The following is a 17,500-nucleotide window of genomic DNA, read 5'->3' on the forward strand; positions in this document are numbered from 1 at the left end:
CCCCACGCCGCTGCCCTTCCTGGTCACCTCGGGCTCCGTCAGGTAACACTGCCCCACGCCGCTGCCCTTCCTGGTCACCTCGGGCTCCGTCAGGTTACCCTGCCCCACGCCGCTGCCCTTCCTGGTCACCTCGGGCTCCGTCAGGTAACACTGCCCCACGCCGCTGCCCTTCCTCGTCACCTCGGGCTCCGTCAGGTAACCCTGCCCCACGCCGCTGCCCTTCCTCGTCACCTCGGGCTCCGTCAGGTAACACTGCCCCACGCCGCTGCCCTTCCTGGTCACCTCGGGCTCCGTCAGGTCACCCTGCCCCACGCCGCTGCCCTTCCTGGTCACCTCGGGCTCCGTCAGGTAACCCTGCCCCACGCCGCTGCCCTTCCTCGTCACCTCGATCTCCGTCAGGTAACACTGCCCCACGCCGCTGCCCTTCCTCGTCACCTCGTGCTCCGTCAGGTAACCCCGCTCCACGCCGCTGCCCTTCATGGTCACCTCGGGCTCCGTCAGGTAACCCTGCCCCACGCCGCTGCCCTTCCTGGTCACCTCGGGCTCCGTCAGGTAACCCTGCCCCACGCCGCTGCCCTTCCTCGTCACCTCGGGCTCCGTCAGGTAACACTGCCCCACGCCGCTGCCCTTCCTGGTCACCTCGGGCTCCGTCAGGTAACCCTGCCCCACGCCGCTGCCCTTCCTGGTCACCTCGGGCATCGTCAGGTAACCCTGCCCCACGCCGCTGCCCTTCCTGGTCACCTCGGGCTCCGTCAGGTAACCCTGCCCCACGCCGCTGCCCTTCCTCGTCACCTCGAGCTCCGTCAGGTAACCCTGCCCCACGCCGCTGCCCTTCCTGGTCACTTCGGGCTCCGTCATGTAACCCCGCTCCACGCCGCTGCCCTTCCTCGTCACCTCGGGCATCGTCAGGTAACCCTGCCCCACGCCGCTGCCCTTCCTCGTCACCTCGAGCTCCGTCAGGTAACCCTGCCCCACGCCGCTGCCCTTCCTGGTCACCTCGGGCATCGTCAGGTAACCCTGCCCCACGCCGCTGCCCTTCCTGGTCACCTCGGGCTCCGTCAGGTAACCCTGCCCCACGCCGCTGCCCTTCCTCGTCACCTCGTGCTCCGTCAGGTAACCCCGCTCCACGCCGCTGCCCTTCATGGTCACCTCGGGCTCCGTCAGGTAACCCTGCCCCACGCCGCTGCCCTTCCTCGTCACCTCGGGCTCCGTCAGGTAACCTTGCCCCACGCCGCTGCCCTTCCTGGTCACCTCGGGCTCCGTCAGGTAACACTGCCCCACGCCGCTGCCCTTCCTCGTCACCTCGGGCTCCGTCAGGTAACCCTGCCCCACGCCGCTGCCCTTCCTGGTCACCTCGGGCTCCGTCAGGTAACCCTGCCCCACGCCGCTGCCCTTCCTCGTCACCTCGGGCTCCGTCAGGTAACACTGCCCCACGCCGCTGCCCTTCCTCGTCACCTCGGGCTCCGTCAGGTAACCCTGCCCCACGCCGCTGCCCTTCCTCGTCACCTCGGGCTCCGTCAGGTAACCCTGCCCCACGCCGCTGCCCTTCCTCGTCATCTCGATCTCCGTCAGGTAACACTGCCCCACGCCGCTGCCCTTCCTCGTCACCTCGGGCTCCGTCAGGTAACCCCGCTCCACGCCGCTGCCCTTCCTGGTCACCTCGGGCTCCGTCAGGTAACACTGCCCCACGCCGCTGCCCTTCCTCGTCACCTCGGGCTCCGTCAGGTAACACTGCCCCACGCCGCTGCCCTTCCTCGTCACCTCGGGCTCCGTCAGGTAACACGGCCCCACCGCTGCCCTTCCTCGTCACCTCGGGCTCCGTCAGGTAACCCCGCTCCACGCCGCTGCCCTTCCTGGTCACCTCGGGCTCCGTCAGGTAACCCCGCCCCACGCCGCTGCCCTTCCTGGTCACCTCGGGCTCCGTCAGGTAACCCCGCTCCACGCCGCTGCCCTTCCTCGTCACCTCGGGCTCCGTCAGGTAACCCCGCTCCACGCCGCTGCCCTTCCTGGTCACCTCGGGCTCCGTCAGGTAACCCCGCCCCACGCCGCTGCCCTTCCTGGTCACCTCGGGCTCCGTCAGGTAACACTGCCCCACGCCGCTGCCCTTCCTCGTCACCTCGGGCTCCATCAGGTAACACTGCCCCACGCCGCTGCCCTTCCTGGTCACCTCGGGCTCCGTCAGGTAACCCCGCCCCACGCCGCTGCCCTTCCTCGTCACCTCGGGCTCCGTCAGGTAACCCCGCCCACGCCGCTGCCCTTCCTGGTCACCTCGGGCTCCGTCAGGTAACACTGCCCCACGCCGCTGCCCTTCCTCGTCACCTCGGGCTCCGTCAGGTAACCCTGCCCCACGCCGCTGCCCTTCCTGGTCACCTCGGGCTCCGTCAGGTAACACTGCCCCACGCCGCTGCCCTTCCTCGTCACCTCGGGCATCGTCAGGTAACCCTGCCCCACGCCGCTGCCCTTCCTCGTCACCTCGGGCATCGTCAGGTAACCCTGCCCCACGCCGCTGCCCTTCCTCGTCACCTCGGGCATCGTCAGGTAACCCCGCCCCACGCCGCTGCCCTTCCTCGTCACCTCGGGCTCCGTCAGGTAACCCCGCCCCACGCCGCTGCCCTTCCTGGTCACCTCGGGCTCCGTCAGGTAACACTGCCCCACGCCGCTGCCCTTCCTCGTCACCTCGGGCTCCGTCAGGTAACCCCGCCCCACGCCGCTGCCCTTCCTCGTCACCTCGGGCTCCGTCAGGTAACACTGCCCCACGCCGCTGCCCTTCCTCGTCACCTCGGGCTCCGTCAGGTAACACTGCCCCACGCCGCTGCCCTTCCTGGTCACCTCGGGCTCCGTCAGGTAACCCCGCCCCACGCCGCTGCCCTTCCTCGTCACCTCGGGCTCCGTCAGGTAACCCCGCCCCACGCCGCTGCCCTTCCTGGTCACCTCGGGCTCCATCAGGTAACACTGCCCCACGCCGCTGCCCTTCCTGGTCACCTCGGGCTCCGTCAGGTAACCCCGCCCCACGCCGCTGCCCTTCCTCGTCACCTCGGGCTCCGTCAGGTAACACTGCCCCACGCCGCTGCCCTTCCTCGTCACCTCGGGCTCCGTCAGGTAACCCTGCCCCACGCCGCTGCCCTTCCTCGTCACCTCGGGCTCCGTCAGGTAACCCTGCCCCACGCCGCTACCCTTCCTCGTCACCTCGGGCTCCGTCAGGTAACCCTGCCCCACGCCGCTACCCTTCCTCGTCACCTCGGGCTCCGTCAGGTAACCCTGCCCCACGCCGCTGCCCTTCCTCGTCACCTCGGGCTCCGTCAGGTCACCCTGCCCCACGCCGCTACCCTTCCTCGTCACCTCGGGCTCCGTCAGGTAACCCTGCCCCACGCCGCTACCCTTCCTCGTCACCTCGGGCTCCGTCAGGTAACCGTGCCCCACGCCGCTGCCCTTCCTCGTCACCTCGGGCTCCGTCAGGTAACCCTGCCCCACGCCGCTGCCCTTCCTGGTCACCTCGGGCTCCGTCAGGTCACCCTGCCCCACGCCGCTACCCTTCCTCGTCACCTCGGGCTCCGTCAGGTAACCCTGCCCCACGCCGCTGCCCTTCCTCGTCACCTCGGGCTCCGTCAGGTAACCCTGCCCCACGCCGCTGCCCTTCCTGGTCACCTCGGGCTCCGTCAGGTAACCCTGCCCCACGCCGCTGCCCTTCCTCGTCACCTCGGGCTCCGTCAGGTCACCCTGCCCCACGCCGCTACCCTTCCTCGTCACCTCGGGCTCCGTCAGGTAACACTGCCCCACGCCGCTGCCCTTCCTCGTCACCTCGGGCTCCGTCAGGTAACCCTGCCCCACGCCGCTACCCTTCCTGGTCACCTCGGGCTCCGTCAGGTAACCTTGCCCCACGCCGCTACCCTTCCTCGTCACCTCGGGCTCCGTCAGGTAACCCCGCCCCACGCCGCTGCCCTTCCTCGTCACCTCGGGCTCCGTCAGGTAACCCCGCCCCACGCCGCTGCCCTTCCTCGTCACCTCGGGCTCCGTCAGGTAACCCTGCCCCACGCCGCTGCCCTTCCTCGTCACCTCGGGCTCCGTCAGGTAACCCTGCCCCACGCCGCTACCCTTCCTCGTCACCTCGGGCTCCGTCAGGTAACCCTGACCCACGCCGCTGCCCTTCCTCGTCACCTCGGGCTCCGTCAGGTCACCCTGCCCCACGCCGCTACCCTTCCTGGTCACCTCGGGCTCCGTCAGGTAACCTTGCCCCACGCCGCTGCCCTTCCTCGTCACCTCGGGCTCCGTCAGGTAACCCTGCCCCACGCCGCTACCCTTCCTCGTCACCTCGGGCTCCGTCAGGTAACACTGCCCCACGCCGCTGCCCTTCCTGGTCACCTCGGGCTCCGTCAGGTAACCCTGCCCCACGCCGCTGCCCTTCCTGGTCACCTCGGGCTCCGTCAGGTAACACTGCCCCACGCCGCTGCCCTTCCTCGTCACCTCGGGCTCCGTCAGGTAACCTTGCCCCACGCCGCTACCCTTCCTCGTCACCTCGGGCTCCGTCAGGTAACCCTGCCCCACGCCGCTACCCTTCCTCGTCACCTCGGGCTCCGTCAGGTAACCCTGCCCCACGCCGCTGCCCTTCCTGGTCACCTCGGGCTCCGTCAGGTAACCTTGCCCCACGCCGCTGCCCTTCCTCGTCACCTCGGGCTCCGTCAGGTAACCTTGCCCCACGCCGCTACCCTTCCTCGTCACCTCGGGCTCCGTCAGGTAACCCTGCCCCACGCCGCTACCCTTCCTCGTCACCTCGGGCTCCGTCAGGTAACCCTGCCCCACGCCGCTGCCCTTCCTGGTCACCTCGGGCTCCGTCAGGTAACCTTGCCCCACGCCGCTGCCCTTCCTCGTCACCTCGGGCTCCGTCAGGTAACCTTGCCCCACGCCGCTACCCTTCCTCGTCACCTCGGGCTCCGTCAGGTAACCCTGCCCCACGCCGCTACCCTTCCTCGTCACCTCGGGCTCCGTCAGGTAACCCTGCCCCACGCCGCTGCCCTTCCTGGTCACCTCGGGCTCCGTCAGGTAACCCTGCCCCACGCCGCTGCCCTTCCTGGTCACCTCGGGCTCCGTCAGGTAACCCTGCCCCACGCCGCTACCCTTCCTCGTCACCTCGGGCTCCGTCAGGTAACCCTGCCCCACGCCGCTGCCCTTCCTGGTCACCTCGGGCTCCGTCAGGTAACCTTGCCCCACGCCGCTGCCCTTCCTCGTCACCTCGGGCTCCGTCAGGTAACCTTGCCCCACGCCGCTACCCTTCCTCGTCACCTCGGGCTCCGTCAGGTAACCCTGCCCCACGCCGCTACCCTTCCTCGTCACCTCGGGCTCCGTCAGGTAACCCTGCCCCACGCCGCTGCCCTTCCTGGTCACCTCGGGCTCCGTCAGGTAACCCTGCCCCACGCCGCTGCCCTTCCTGGTCACCTCGGGCTCCGTCAGGTAACCCTGCCCCACGCCGCTACCCTTCCTCGTCACCTCGGGCTCCGTCAGGTAACCTTGCCCCACGCCGCTACCCTTCCTCGTCACCTCGGGCTCCGTCAGGTAACCCTGCCCCACGCCGCTGCCCTTCCTCGTCACCTCGGGCTCCGTCAGGTAACCCTGCCCCACGCCGCTACCCTTCCTCGTCACCTCGGGCTCCGTCAGGTAACCCTGCCCCACGCCGCTGCCCTTCCTCGTCACCTCGGGCTCCGTCAGGTCACCCTGCCCCACGCCGCTACCCTTCCTGGTCACCTCGGGCTCCGTCAGGTAACCTTGCCCCACGCCGCTGCCCTTCCTCGTCACCTCGGGCTCCGTCAGGTAACCCTGCCCCACGCCGCTACCCTTCCTCGTCACCTCGGGCTCCGTCAGGTAACCCTGCCCCACGCCGCTGCCCTTCCTGGTCACCTCGGGCTCCGTCAGGTAACACTGCCCCACGCCGCTGCCCTTCCTGGTCACCTCGGGCTCCGTCAGGTAACCCTGCCCCACGCCGCTGCCCTTCCTCGTCACCTCGGGCTCCGTCAGGTAACCCTGCCCCACGCCGCTGCCCTTCCTGGTCACCTCGGGCTCCGTCAGGTAACCCCGCCCCACGCCGCTGCCCTTCCTCGTCACCTCGGGCTCCGTCAGGTAACCCTGCCCCACGCCGCTGCCCTTCCTGGTCACCTCGGGCTCCGTCAGGTAACCTTGCCCCACGCCGCTGCCCTTCCTCGTCACCTCGGGCTCCGTCAGGTAACCCTGCCCCACGCCGCTACCCTTCCTCGTCACCTCGGGCTCCGTCAGGTAACCCTGCCCCACGCCGCTGCCCTTCCTGGTCACCTCGGGCTCCGTCAGGTCACCCTGCCCCACGCCGCTACCCTTCCTGGTCACCTCGGGCTCCGTCAGGTAACCTTGCCCCACGCCGCTGCCCTTCCTCGTCACCTCGGGCTCCGTCAGGTAACCCTGCCCCACGCCGCTACCCTTCCTCGTCACCTCGGGCTCCGTCAGGTAACCCTGCCCCACGCCGCTGCCCTTCCTGGTCACCTCGGGCTCCGTCAGGTAACACTGCCCCACGCCGCTGCCCTTCCTGGTCACCTCGGGCTCCGTCAGGTAACCCTGCCCCACGCCGCTGCCCTTCCTCGTCACCTCGGGCTCCGTCAGGTAACCCTGCCCCGCGCCGCTGCCCTTCCTCGTCACCTCTGGCTCCGTCAGGTAACCCTGCCCCACGCCGCTGCCCTTCCTCGTCACCTCTGGCTCCGTCAGGTAACCCTGCCCCACGCCGCTGCCCTTCCTGGTCACCTCGGGCTCCGTCAGGTAACCCTGCCCCACGCCGCTGCCCTTCCTGGTCACCTCGGGCTCCGTCAGGTAACCCCGCCCCACGCCGCTGCCCTTCCTCGTCACCTCGGGCTCCGTCAGGTAACCCCGCCCCACGCCGCTGCCCTTCCTCGTCACCTCGGGCTCCGTCAGGTAACCCTGCCCCACGCCGCTGCCCTTCCTCGTCACCTCGGGCTCCGTCAGGTAACCCCGCCCCACGCCGCTGCCCTTCCTCGTCACCTCGGGCTCCGTCAGGTAACCCCGCCCCACGCCGCTGCCCTTCCTGGTCACCTCGGGCTCCGTCAGGTAACCCTGCCCCACGCCGCTGCCCTTCCTGGTCACCTCGGGCTCCGTCAGGTAACCCTGCCCCACGCCGCTACCCTTCCTCGTCACCTCGGGCTCCGTCAGGTAACCCTGCCCCACGCCGCTGCCCTTCCTGGTCACCTCGGGCTCCGTCAGGTCACCCTGCCCCACGCCGCTGCCCTTCCTGGTCACCTCGGGCTCCGTCAGGTAACCCCGCCCCACGCCGCTGCCCTTCCTGGTCACCTCGGGCTCCGTCAGGTAACCCCGCCCCACGCCGCTGCCCTTCTTCGTCACCTCGGGCTCCGTCAGGTAACCCCGCCCCACGCCGCTGCCCTTCCTCGTCACCTCGGGCTCCGTCAGGTAACCCTGCCCCACGCCGCTGCCCTTCCTCGTCACCTCGGGCTCCGTCAGGTAACCCTGCCCCACGCCGCTGCCCTTCCTCGTCACCTCGGGCTCCGTCAGGTAACCCCGCCCCACGCCGCTGCCCTTCCTCGTCACCTCGGGCTCCGTCAGGTAACCCCGCCCCACGCCGCTGCCCTTCCTGGTCACCTCGGGCTCCGTCAGGTAACCCCGCCCCACGCCGCTGCCCTTCCTGGTCACCTCGGGCTCCGTCAGGTAACCCTGCCCCACGCCGCTACCCTTCCTCGTCACCTCGGGCTCCGTCAGGTAACCCTGCCCCACGCCGCTGCCCTTCCTGGTCACCTCGGGCTCCGTCAGGTCACCCTGCCCCACGCCGCTACCCTTCCTGGTCACCTCGGGCTCCGTCAGGTAACCTTGCCCCACGCCGCTGCCCTTCCTCGTCACCTCGGGCTCCGTCAGGTAACCCTGCCCCACGCCGCTACCCTTCCTCGTCACCTCGGGCTCCGTCAGGTAACCCTGCCCCACGCCGCTGCCCTTCCTGGTCACCTCGGGCTCCGTCAGGTAACACTGCCCCACGCCGCTGCCCTTCCTGGTCACCTCGGGCTCCGTCAGGTAACCCTGCCCCACGCCGCTGCCCTTCCTCGTCACCTCGGGCTCCGTCAGGTAACCCTGCCCCGCGCCGCTGCCCTTCCTCGTCACCTCTGGCTCCGTCAGGTAACCCTGCCCCACGCCGCTGCCCTTCCTCGTCACCTCTGGCTCCGTCAGGTAACCCTGCCCCACGCCGCTGCCCTTCCTCGTCACCTCGGGCTCCGTCAGGTAACCCTGCCCCACGCCGCTGCCCTTCCTCGTCACCTCGGGCTCCGTCAGGTAACCCCGCCCCACGCCGCTGCCCTTCCTCGTCACCTCGGGCTCCGTCAGGTAACCCCGCCCCACGCCGCTGCCCTTCCTCGTCACCTCGGGCTCCGTCAGGTAACCCTGCCCCACGCCGCTGCCCTTCCTCGTCACCTCGGGCTCCGTCAGGTAACCCCGCCCCACGCCGCTGCCCTTCCTCGTCACCTCGGGCTCCGTCAGGTAACCCCGCCCCACGCCGCTGCCCTTCCTCGTCACCTCGGGCTCCGTCAGGTAACCCCGCCCCACGCCGCTGCCCTTCCTGGTCACCTCGGGCTCCGTCAGGTAACCCCGCCCCACGCCGCTGCCCTTCCTGGTCACCTCGGGCTCCGTCAGGTAACCCCGCCCCACGCCGCTGCCCTTCCTCGTCACCTCGGGCTCCGTCAGGTAACCCTGCCCCACGCCGCTGCCCTTCCTCGTCACCTCGGGCTCCGTCAGGTAACCCCGCTCCACGCCGCTGCCCTTCCTCGTCACCTCGGGCTCCGTCAGGTAACCCCGCCCCACGCCGCTGCCCTTCCTCGTCACCTCGGGCTCCGTCAGGTAACCCTGCCCCACGCCGCTGCCCTTCCTCGTCACCTCGGGCTCCGTCAGGTAACCCCGCTCCACGCCGCTGCCCTTCCTCGTCACCTCGGGCTCCGTCAGGTAACCCCGCCCCACGCCGCTGCCCTTCCTCGTCACCTCGGGCTCCGTCAGGTAACCCCGCTCCACGCCGCTGCCCTTCCTCGTCACCTCGGGCTCCGTCAGGTAACCCCGCTCCACGCCGCTGCCCTTCCTCGTCACCTCGGGCTCCGTCAGGTAACCCCGCTCCACGCCGCTGCCCTTCCTCGTCACCTCGGGCTCCGTCAGGTAACCCCGCTCCACGCCGCTGCCCTTCCTCGTCACCTCGGGCTCCGTCAGGTAACCCCGCCCCACGCCGCTGCCCTTCCTCGTCACCTCGGGCTCCGTCAGGTAACCCCGCTCCACGCCGCTGCCCTTCCTCGTCACCTCGGGCTCCGTCAGGTAACCCCGCTCCACGCCGCTGCCCTTCCTCGTCACCTCGGGCTCCGTCAGGTAACCCCGCCCCACGCCGCTGCCCTTCCTCGTCACCTCGGGCTCCGTCAGGTAACCCTGCCCCACGCCGCTGCCCTTCCTCGTCACCTCGGGCTCCGTCAGGTAACCCCGCTCCACGCCGCTGCCCTTCCTCGTCACCTCGGGCTCCGTCAGGTAACCCCGCCCCACGCCGCTGCCCTTCCTCGTCACCTCGGGCTCCGTCAGGTAACCCCGCCCCACGCCGCTGCCCTTCCTGGTCACCTCGGGCTCCGTCAGGTAACCCCGCTCCACGCCGCTGCCCTTCCTCGTCACCTCGGGCTCCGTCAGGTACCCCCGCCGTCTTCATCTCACAACCTCACCCGGACAGTGGCGGATCCAGAGGTTCACCTCGGAGGGGGCACTCTAGGATTTCAGAATAGCCAGAGAAAAAATGCCTTAAAATTACTTCATTTGTGTTTAATCTACTCACATTACACATAACATCCAACCACCAGATTTTATGATTCTACAAGAATTTCATTATTTATATTAAAATATTTTATTGGTTTCAGAAACAATCATTTTTGTCGGCATTATTAATGTAGCTGACAACTGGTTTTTTGGGGGGTGCCCCCCCTTGGATCCGCCACTGCCCTCGGGTAACATTGCCTTCCGCCGTCTGCAACCCACAACTCCCCCCCTCCAAACACCGCCTTCTCGATATCACATCCTGCTGTGATTCCCATATACCCCTTCAGCATACTTGGGCGGACAACGATGAGGCAGTTTCAGTTTTGCCTTTGGAAGCTTCTGTGTTCGTCTGTGCTGTCAGCTTGTTGTCCCGAGTGTCTGTGTAGTAGTGTTGTTGGGTTCCTCTGTCTGTTGTCTGTCTGTGTATACGGTTTTTTGTTAAAACTTTCTCTTCGTCGACAGCCCATTATTCTGACTCCTTTATTAAATTCTCTGTGCTATCTATTAATTTAACGTTTGGCATAGGCTGATTTAGGCTTGGTTTCCGTGCTTTTATGTTTTTTTTTCTTGTCCGTTCGGGTTTTCTCTATGCCAACCAGTGCTAACTAGCAATTGTGTATGTATGTCCATAATAATGATGTATTCCAAAGTTAGTGGTCAAGTGGTTTAAGAGCCAACTGTTATTTTTGAAGCCATCTTGAATCTTCTATATATAGCCTTACATATTTTGTTATAGTCTTGTATTAACTAAATGTTTAAACTTACAGTGGTAAGGAGGAAGTAACTGATTGTTTCCGCACCTGCAGATAACATGACAGCCACATACACCATACTGGTTGGCAAAGTGTGCAGAACTAGGACCTGTGTTTTGATGGCCATAGGTTTAAATAATTAATCTGTACCCAATGCTCTAGCTAGGGTTTAAAACAAAATAAAATTGGCAAATTATAATTCCCATTAGGATGGTAGACTTCTAAACTATATCACATCTATAATTTTCCTTTTTTGCCAGTTATTTAAATTTCATAAATAATATACCTATAGATGATAATTGCTGCATTGTTTTATTACTTTAATAAGAGTTATTGAATAGTTTTGAGCACCTTAAAGGCAGATCTACATTTCACTGTTAACACTAGTTGAGAGAATATGAAATTGTGTGTACAAACAATATTAAATTAAACTTTGTTATGAAATAATTTTCTTATAAATGATTTATTTTTATGAAAGCAATAATTTATATATAAATAAAAAAAAAATATTTTTACAAAACCCTGAAAATTTGATGCGTATATGCTCTTTTTTATAAAAACAAATTTTTATTAATTTACAACAAATGATATTTAAAAAATAAAAACTATCGCTGCAAAGGCCACATACACATGTTTAATTCAAAACTGTGTAGATCACATTTACGTGCTCTGTCCATGCAAGGACTGAAATAAATGTGAATGGACATATAATTGATCAAAACTGTTATCAAACACGTATTAAATTAACACAATGATTAATAAATTATAATCCGTGGTTACATTATAAATTTATTTAAAATCTTGATAAAAAAATCACAAATTTATATGAGTATTTTAATTTAGGATACTACCTCTTTAAAACATGCCAGCATTGCCACGCAGCATGAAACACTTTTTGAAGTGAAACTTCTTTACCCGTTCAGGGTGAGTTGAGGCGATGACTCATCTGAACATTTCGGGTTATTGTAAGAGTGTGATTTTTCCTGTGTGACAACCTAAAATAAACAACTTTATATAAAATGTTTCTTGTTGCTGCATACCAAACATACAACAGCCATCATTGCTTGCAGGTTTATTTTAGCCGATGTATTTTAGAGAAATATTTTAATTAAAATCTAACATCATTTGTAAAAAAAAATCACAGTTCAGAGATTTCAGTTCACAGATTTCGCAGATAAATTTGGTGCACAAAACCTTAAAATTACAAGAATAATAATTGTACATCCTGCTGCCATCGTAAATGTGTTGAATATGATTGGTAAGAAATGTTTGCATCATCGCCATCTCGCTTTTGTGGTTCTGGCATGAAGTACAGTCAGACAACTATTAGACTTTCTGCAGATTTTTATGTTGCCGTGTTTGTTACAATTGCGCACCTCCATTGTGTACACTATTGTTTAGTTTTATTGTTTAAGTAGAAGAGCATGTCATTGGAGGGATTGAGGGGGAGGGGGTTGTTTTTACAAGCACCTTTCCTGCTGTTTGCTTTCAAATCAAATAAATGGTTTCCTTTTGTTGGTGGGAATGATTGATTTATATAGATTTTTTAGGCTTTCCCTGGAGGTGGGGGCAGTGATAATTTCTCTCTCTCTCTCTCTCTCTCTCTCTCTCTTCCCCCCCCCCCCCAATTCAATCTGTGTACACTCCTTTTCAAGTGATTTGCCAAAGTGTGAAATTTATCCCCTATTCCACGTGGTGGCCGTACACTCTTATTTTGGTTCCTGTGCTTATATGTGATGTTTGAATGAAAAATGAGCCCCTACCTAGAGTTCGTCGCATTCATTATTGACTTGGCATGATTTTTATTTTTAAATTGAAAACTCATACCAATCAAGCATATTTATGATCATGTGCTCACAACTTGTTGAACCCTAGCCCGCCTGTGAATGGTTTGTTGTTGTGTCGGCAGCAGCGGCATGGTGCTGGCGGCCGGGACCAACATCTCCCCGGACCAGACGTTCGGCAGCATCCGGTCGCTGTCGGTGTCGCGCGAGGTGGCCAGCTTCCCGCTGTCCCGCACCCCCACCCCGCCGTCTCTCTCCCCGCAGTCGCTGCACAGGTATAGTCCCCCCACCCCGCCGTCTCTCTCTCCGCAGTCGCTGCACAGGTATAGTCCCCCCCACCCCGCCGTCTCTCTCTCCGCAGTCGCTGCACAGGTATAGTCCCCCCACCCCGCCGTCTCTCTCCCCGCAGTCGCTGCACAGGTATAGTCCCCCCGCCCCCGCTACACGTTCCTTTGGCAGTCACCACCGCTGGTTACACTCTCCATCGCATGTTGTGTGCTACCTACCCATGCAATGTGCAGAAAACATTTTAAATGTACACAAGGTTATCCATAAAACAAAATTTTTACTCTTATGATCATCAGACCTGTTTTCGTGCACGTTTTTGTAAGTGCAAACGGGCCGCCTTAATGAGGGGCTTCTTAATTCCAGGGGGCCCGGGTCCCTCCCCCCCTGTCCGCTGCCCTCTTCCCCTTTCCCCCGGGTCCCACTGCCCCCTCCCCCAGGATCTATGCCCATCTCTCTGTCATAATAAACCAAGGCTGTAACGGACCAAAAAGTTAAATATGCAAACACACTGAAAACTAGCTAAAATCAGCAGATGCCAAAAGTTAATGGCGCAGACTAATTATTCGTTCCACTGAATTTTCTGGGCTGTCTATAATTTGAGCTTTTGGCATCGGCTTATTTTGACTTGTTTTCTCTGTGTTTTGAGTATTCACCTCTTTTGTTTATTCTTGACACACAGTGCAACCAGCGATGTTGAGTGTCCAACAAAAAGCATTTTAAATAAATTTTTTACGCTGCAAGAACCATTCAAAGAAAGTGCCTTGTCTTTCCATCGCAAGTTTTAATATTCTTTTTTTCAATATTTAAGTTTGATGATGTCTTGCAACCAAACTACAGTAAAATAAAAAGCTAGTAATATACATGTTTGTAAGTTGTTTTGTTAATCTGGTTACATACATAAAATAGAATATTATTAATTAATATAAAACACTGTGTGAATAATGTTGCGGTACAAGTAAAAATTTTTTCAACAAATCGTCTTAGCCTCAAACACGATTGTTGCAAAATCGTGACTGTTAAACAGGTTTGATAAACATAAATGTCAAACTGTGTTTTATGGAATTTTTTTTTTTCCCCCCTCCATTCTAATCAAATATCACAATATTCGCGAACACACAGTTTTTCTTTATGGTGTGAGTATTTCAACAGGGAGTAATATTTATTTAGAAAATGGTCTTCTTTCTCTCTCTCTCTCTCTCTCTCTCTCTGCCATTTTACCCCTTACTAAGAGTCGATGTTTGAATCGCCAGAGAAGTTTCACTTCTATCACGTGTACTGGGTTACACAAGCTCTTTGTTTGGTTATTTATATATTTATTTATTTTATTTATTTCTAATTATAACATGCCAACTAACAGGACAAAGCCTTTAATGGTAGGCACACAATTAGACCCAAATACACTCACAATAATAAACATAAATGAAAAACACAAAACAATACAATATAAAAACAAAACACACATAACAAAGACAATAAACCAAAATTCAAATGTTACAATTTAGACAACACAGAACTAAAACACACCTAATCATCAAGAACTAAGGAAAATAATTAAAGTCTTTATCGAATTTATTAAAGTTGGTTATTAGCCTAAAGATAAGATCATTATTTCTGTTAATTGTACATAAAGTGGAAGTTAAACGACTATTAAAAGGAGGTATGTACTCTTAAACTCTTATAGACTATTATACAGGGCCGGTGGAAGGTAAATTGGCACCCTAGACGAAAACCTTAATGCCCCCTTCCCCCCCCTCCCTTGCCGGAAACCCCAAAAAAAATTTTCCTTGCCTCAAAATATATCACGTAAGCCTAATATTTTGTCAACAATCAAATGTAAGCAGGCTTAAGTTTTTTTTTTACTTTTTTACTTATTACAAATCATAAACAGGTCACCGTGGACTTTAAATAATTACATATATCAATATAAACATTCCAAACTGTTACAAAAATCAATTTTCATGTAGTTTCAATAATCGTTAAACATGTTATATGAGCTGTTATGTGTCGTGCTGCGCCGCCCCCAGCTACTTGGCGCCCTAGGCGGTTGCCTGGTTCGCCTGTATGGACGCGCCGGCCCTGCTATTATAGACTTGTAGTTGCCGTCCTACTACCGCTGGAGAGAGAGACAGGACTGCAGCCGTGTGTGGCTCACGTGTGCGCAGGACGCTGTCTCCGCCCCTGGCGGCGATGGAGGAGGGCTTCGCGCCGCCCCCGGGGATCACCGTGGTGGCCCCCGCGACGACGGGGCCGGAGGCGGGGGAGTCCCGGCCCAGCGCGAGGGGCGGCCCGCGCAAGTCCGTGTCCATAGTCCTGCCGGAGGAGGGCAAGGGCTGACCGTCCCCGGGGCTCCCCGGGCTGCGGGAGACGCCCTGCTGACGCCCCGCGCTGACACGCGCTCTTCCCCCGGGAAGTTCTCGACGCGCTTCTTCGAGTCACAGGCCAGTCTAGTTGCAGCGGCGTTTCAGTTCCGTAGGCAGCATCGCAGGCACTTCATCCGACATACCGTGTGGTGAAACTGAACATAGCTAGTTTCTTTTTTTATATATATACAACACTTAGGGAAATAATGACCTGAAAAATAATACTAGTTATAATCAATCTAAAAGTGTTTGTAAACAGTTTATCGCAAGCGGGCACTTAGTTTTATATTTCGTTGGCCATCGTCTCTGAAAAATTAGGATCCACGTTAAGTAACTGTTTCCTTTGCACTTGGTTGGGAAATGTACAATCTCAAAACAAATATCATTCTCAAATGAAACTCGTGATCTCAAGTTGCTGACGGCTAGAAGCTGTGGTTTAAAAATGTTTGTACTAACAAGGACGGAATAGGGCTAGTTTAATTTGAGCTTACTATGACTGAAGCAATGTGTTGGATTAGTGTTCGTATGTGTTCCACCAAAGTACAAGTGGTGCACCAAGATCATGTAAAAAAATTTTATCTTTGTGCTACGGCCACTAATTTTTCCCAATTGTAACTGAGTGTCGTTTTTGTTGTTGGTTCTCGTACACTAACCAAATATTACATGCGAATGTGTGGAATGTCAAGTCCATTTTAATGGGCAGCTTCTTGTAATCTTCAGTGTGTTAGTAATTGTTTGTTAAGTTTTCATGAATGATGTGCTTTTATTCTATGTCAGAAGTGTCAATGAAATGTGTAATGGAAGCCAAAGATTATGTAGGAAGCTCACTTTAGAATTTTTGAAAGTGATTTTATGATTTAGATAATTCAAAAACATTAAAATCAAATGGCTTTTAGGCGTTACTATTTAATTATATAATAACTCCTACCAGAGCTCAGTTTGGTTGCTCAAAAGGTGATATTGTACATAAATAAATTATAAGTATGTACTCAATAAGTTTATGTAATTATTTCCTACTGTGTGGGTGATTAATGTTTTTTTTTTTTAATTTTTTTTTGAAAGTAACACCTTGACTTTATATAGTTACTAACAAGAGCCCTTTTAAATCTGTACTCTAGGGCTGACAAGACAGTTGTTTTATGTGCGTGCTGCCAGTTGAAAACTCATTACAGCATTTGTTCCTTACTCGCAAACCACTGAAGTGCATCACAAATAATTCCTCAGTGCTGTTAAAATTACTATATGTCTATCTGTATAAACTATTAACAAGGTGTCTTTTCTTTCTCATTTTGCATTTATTATTATCATTATCATTGGCCATAAATTGCAGTATGTTACGAATTTTGAATAGCATTTTACGGCTTAAGATTTCTGAATTTATGGTCATTATTTCTGCAGTCAGATTTGCAGCCCTGAAACCTGAAGCAACAACCTCAAAAAGGTTTTATTAAAATGTGATTTGTGACCTTTCTTGCCATGAATTAGGATGAATAAAACCTAACATAAAATTGCAAGTAGACGAATTCACCTTAAAATTGTGGGGTTGAGTCATTTGCAAGTTTACATTAATTTCAGTAGTTCCAGCACAGCCTGTTTAAAAGGTTCTTTGGGCTGTTTTCCACTGACTTTCAGTGGTTATACCTGTTTCATGTTTATAGATCAAGAGGTTATTACTAGGAAGAAGTGTATTATTAAATAATAATACATTAAAAAAAACATGTAATATTTAATACACACATAAAAAATGTTTGATTACATGAACTCTTCTTTCTACATTTAGTACCTAAAAACATTTTTTCTGTGTCACTTTTACTTTCAGGGAATTTCTTCAATTCTTAGCTATTTTATGTTAACACCAATCAAAATCAAACCCAGCTAAATATCTTAAGCTGATCAAATTAAATTAAAAGAGTGTTACTTGTATGTAATAAGTGTGATATACACATATATATGTTTCCTAGTGCTCAAGTTTTTCTAGTTAAAAATCATAGGTAACTTATGCAACAAAACATACATAAGTAGGTTTACTGAATATAGTATGCAAGCATACAATTTTTAAACCATGTCTTTTTTATTTTTTATATTTATTACTTTGTATGTAATAAAAGAAACCAATAACATTGTATGTTAATTCTGTCACAATTAATTCATGCTCCTCTAAATAGAAGTAAAATTTAAACGGTTAGATTTAGGCCTGTGCGAAATATTTTTTTTTAATGCGAAGCGAATATCAAATTGAATGTTTAAAATATTTGCAGTCAAAATCAAATTGCAAATATTGTTTGCTGCAAAGCTGTATTAGTCTTATTTTATAAAATAAAATATGAGGTATCAAAAAAAACATTATTTAATGTTTTTAATGTTTGAACTTATTAAGTGATTAACCTATTGGTAACTGTATATAACATATTTTAATAAAAATTATAAAATACCCATGCATAATATTCATATAGAGCATTCATAAAAGCAAATGAAGTGGCTTTTTTTTTTTAAAAAAATCAATTTTATTCTACCA

General features: G+C 55.4%; 1 protein-coding gene across 2 annotated transcripts in view; it reads left to right on the forward strand.

Annotated features, from left to right (window-relative positions):
- Nucleotides 1–15,060, forward strand: part of LOC134535237 (uncharacterized) — a 93,086-nt gene extending 78,026 nt beyond the window's left edge. For both annotated transcript variants that reach the window (XM_063374304.1, XM_063374303.1), the window contains exons 5-6: nucleotides 12,463–12,612; nucleotides 14,788–15,060. In XM_063374304.1, coding sequence (XP_063230374.1) covers nucleotides 12,463–12,612; nucleotides 14,788–14,959 — 322 coding nt within the window. In that variant the 3' untranslated portion in view covers nucleotides 14,960–15,060. The remainder of the gene's footprint in view (nucleotides 1–12,462; nucleotides 12,613–14,787) is intronic.
- Nucleotides 15,061–17,500: the final 2,440 nt, after the last annotated feature.

The sequence above is a fragment of the Bacillus rossius genome, chromosome 8 (assembly GCF_032445375.1).
Source record: "Bacillus rossius redtenbacheri isolate Brsri chromosome 8, Brsri_v3, whole genome shotgun sequence".
In the NCBI taxonomy this organism is placed as follows: domain Eukaryota; kingdom Metazoa; phylum Arthropoda; class Insecta; order Phasmatodea; family Bacillidae; genus Bacillus; species Bacillus rossius.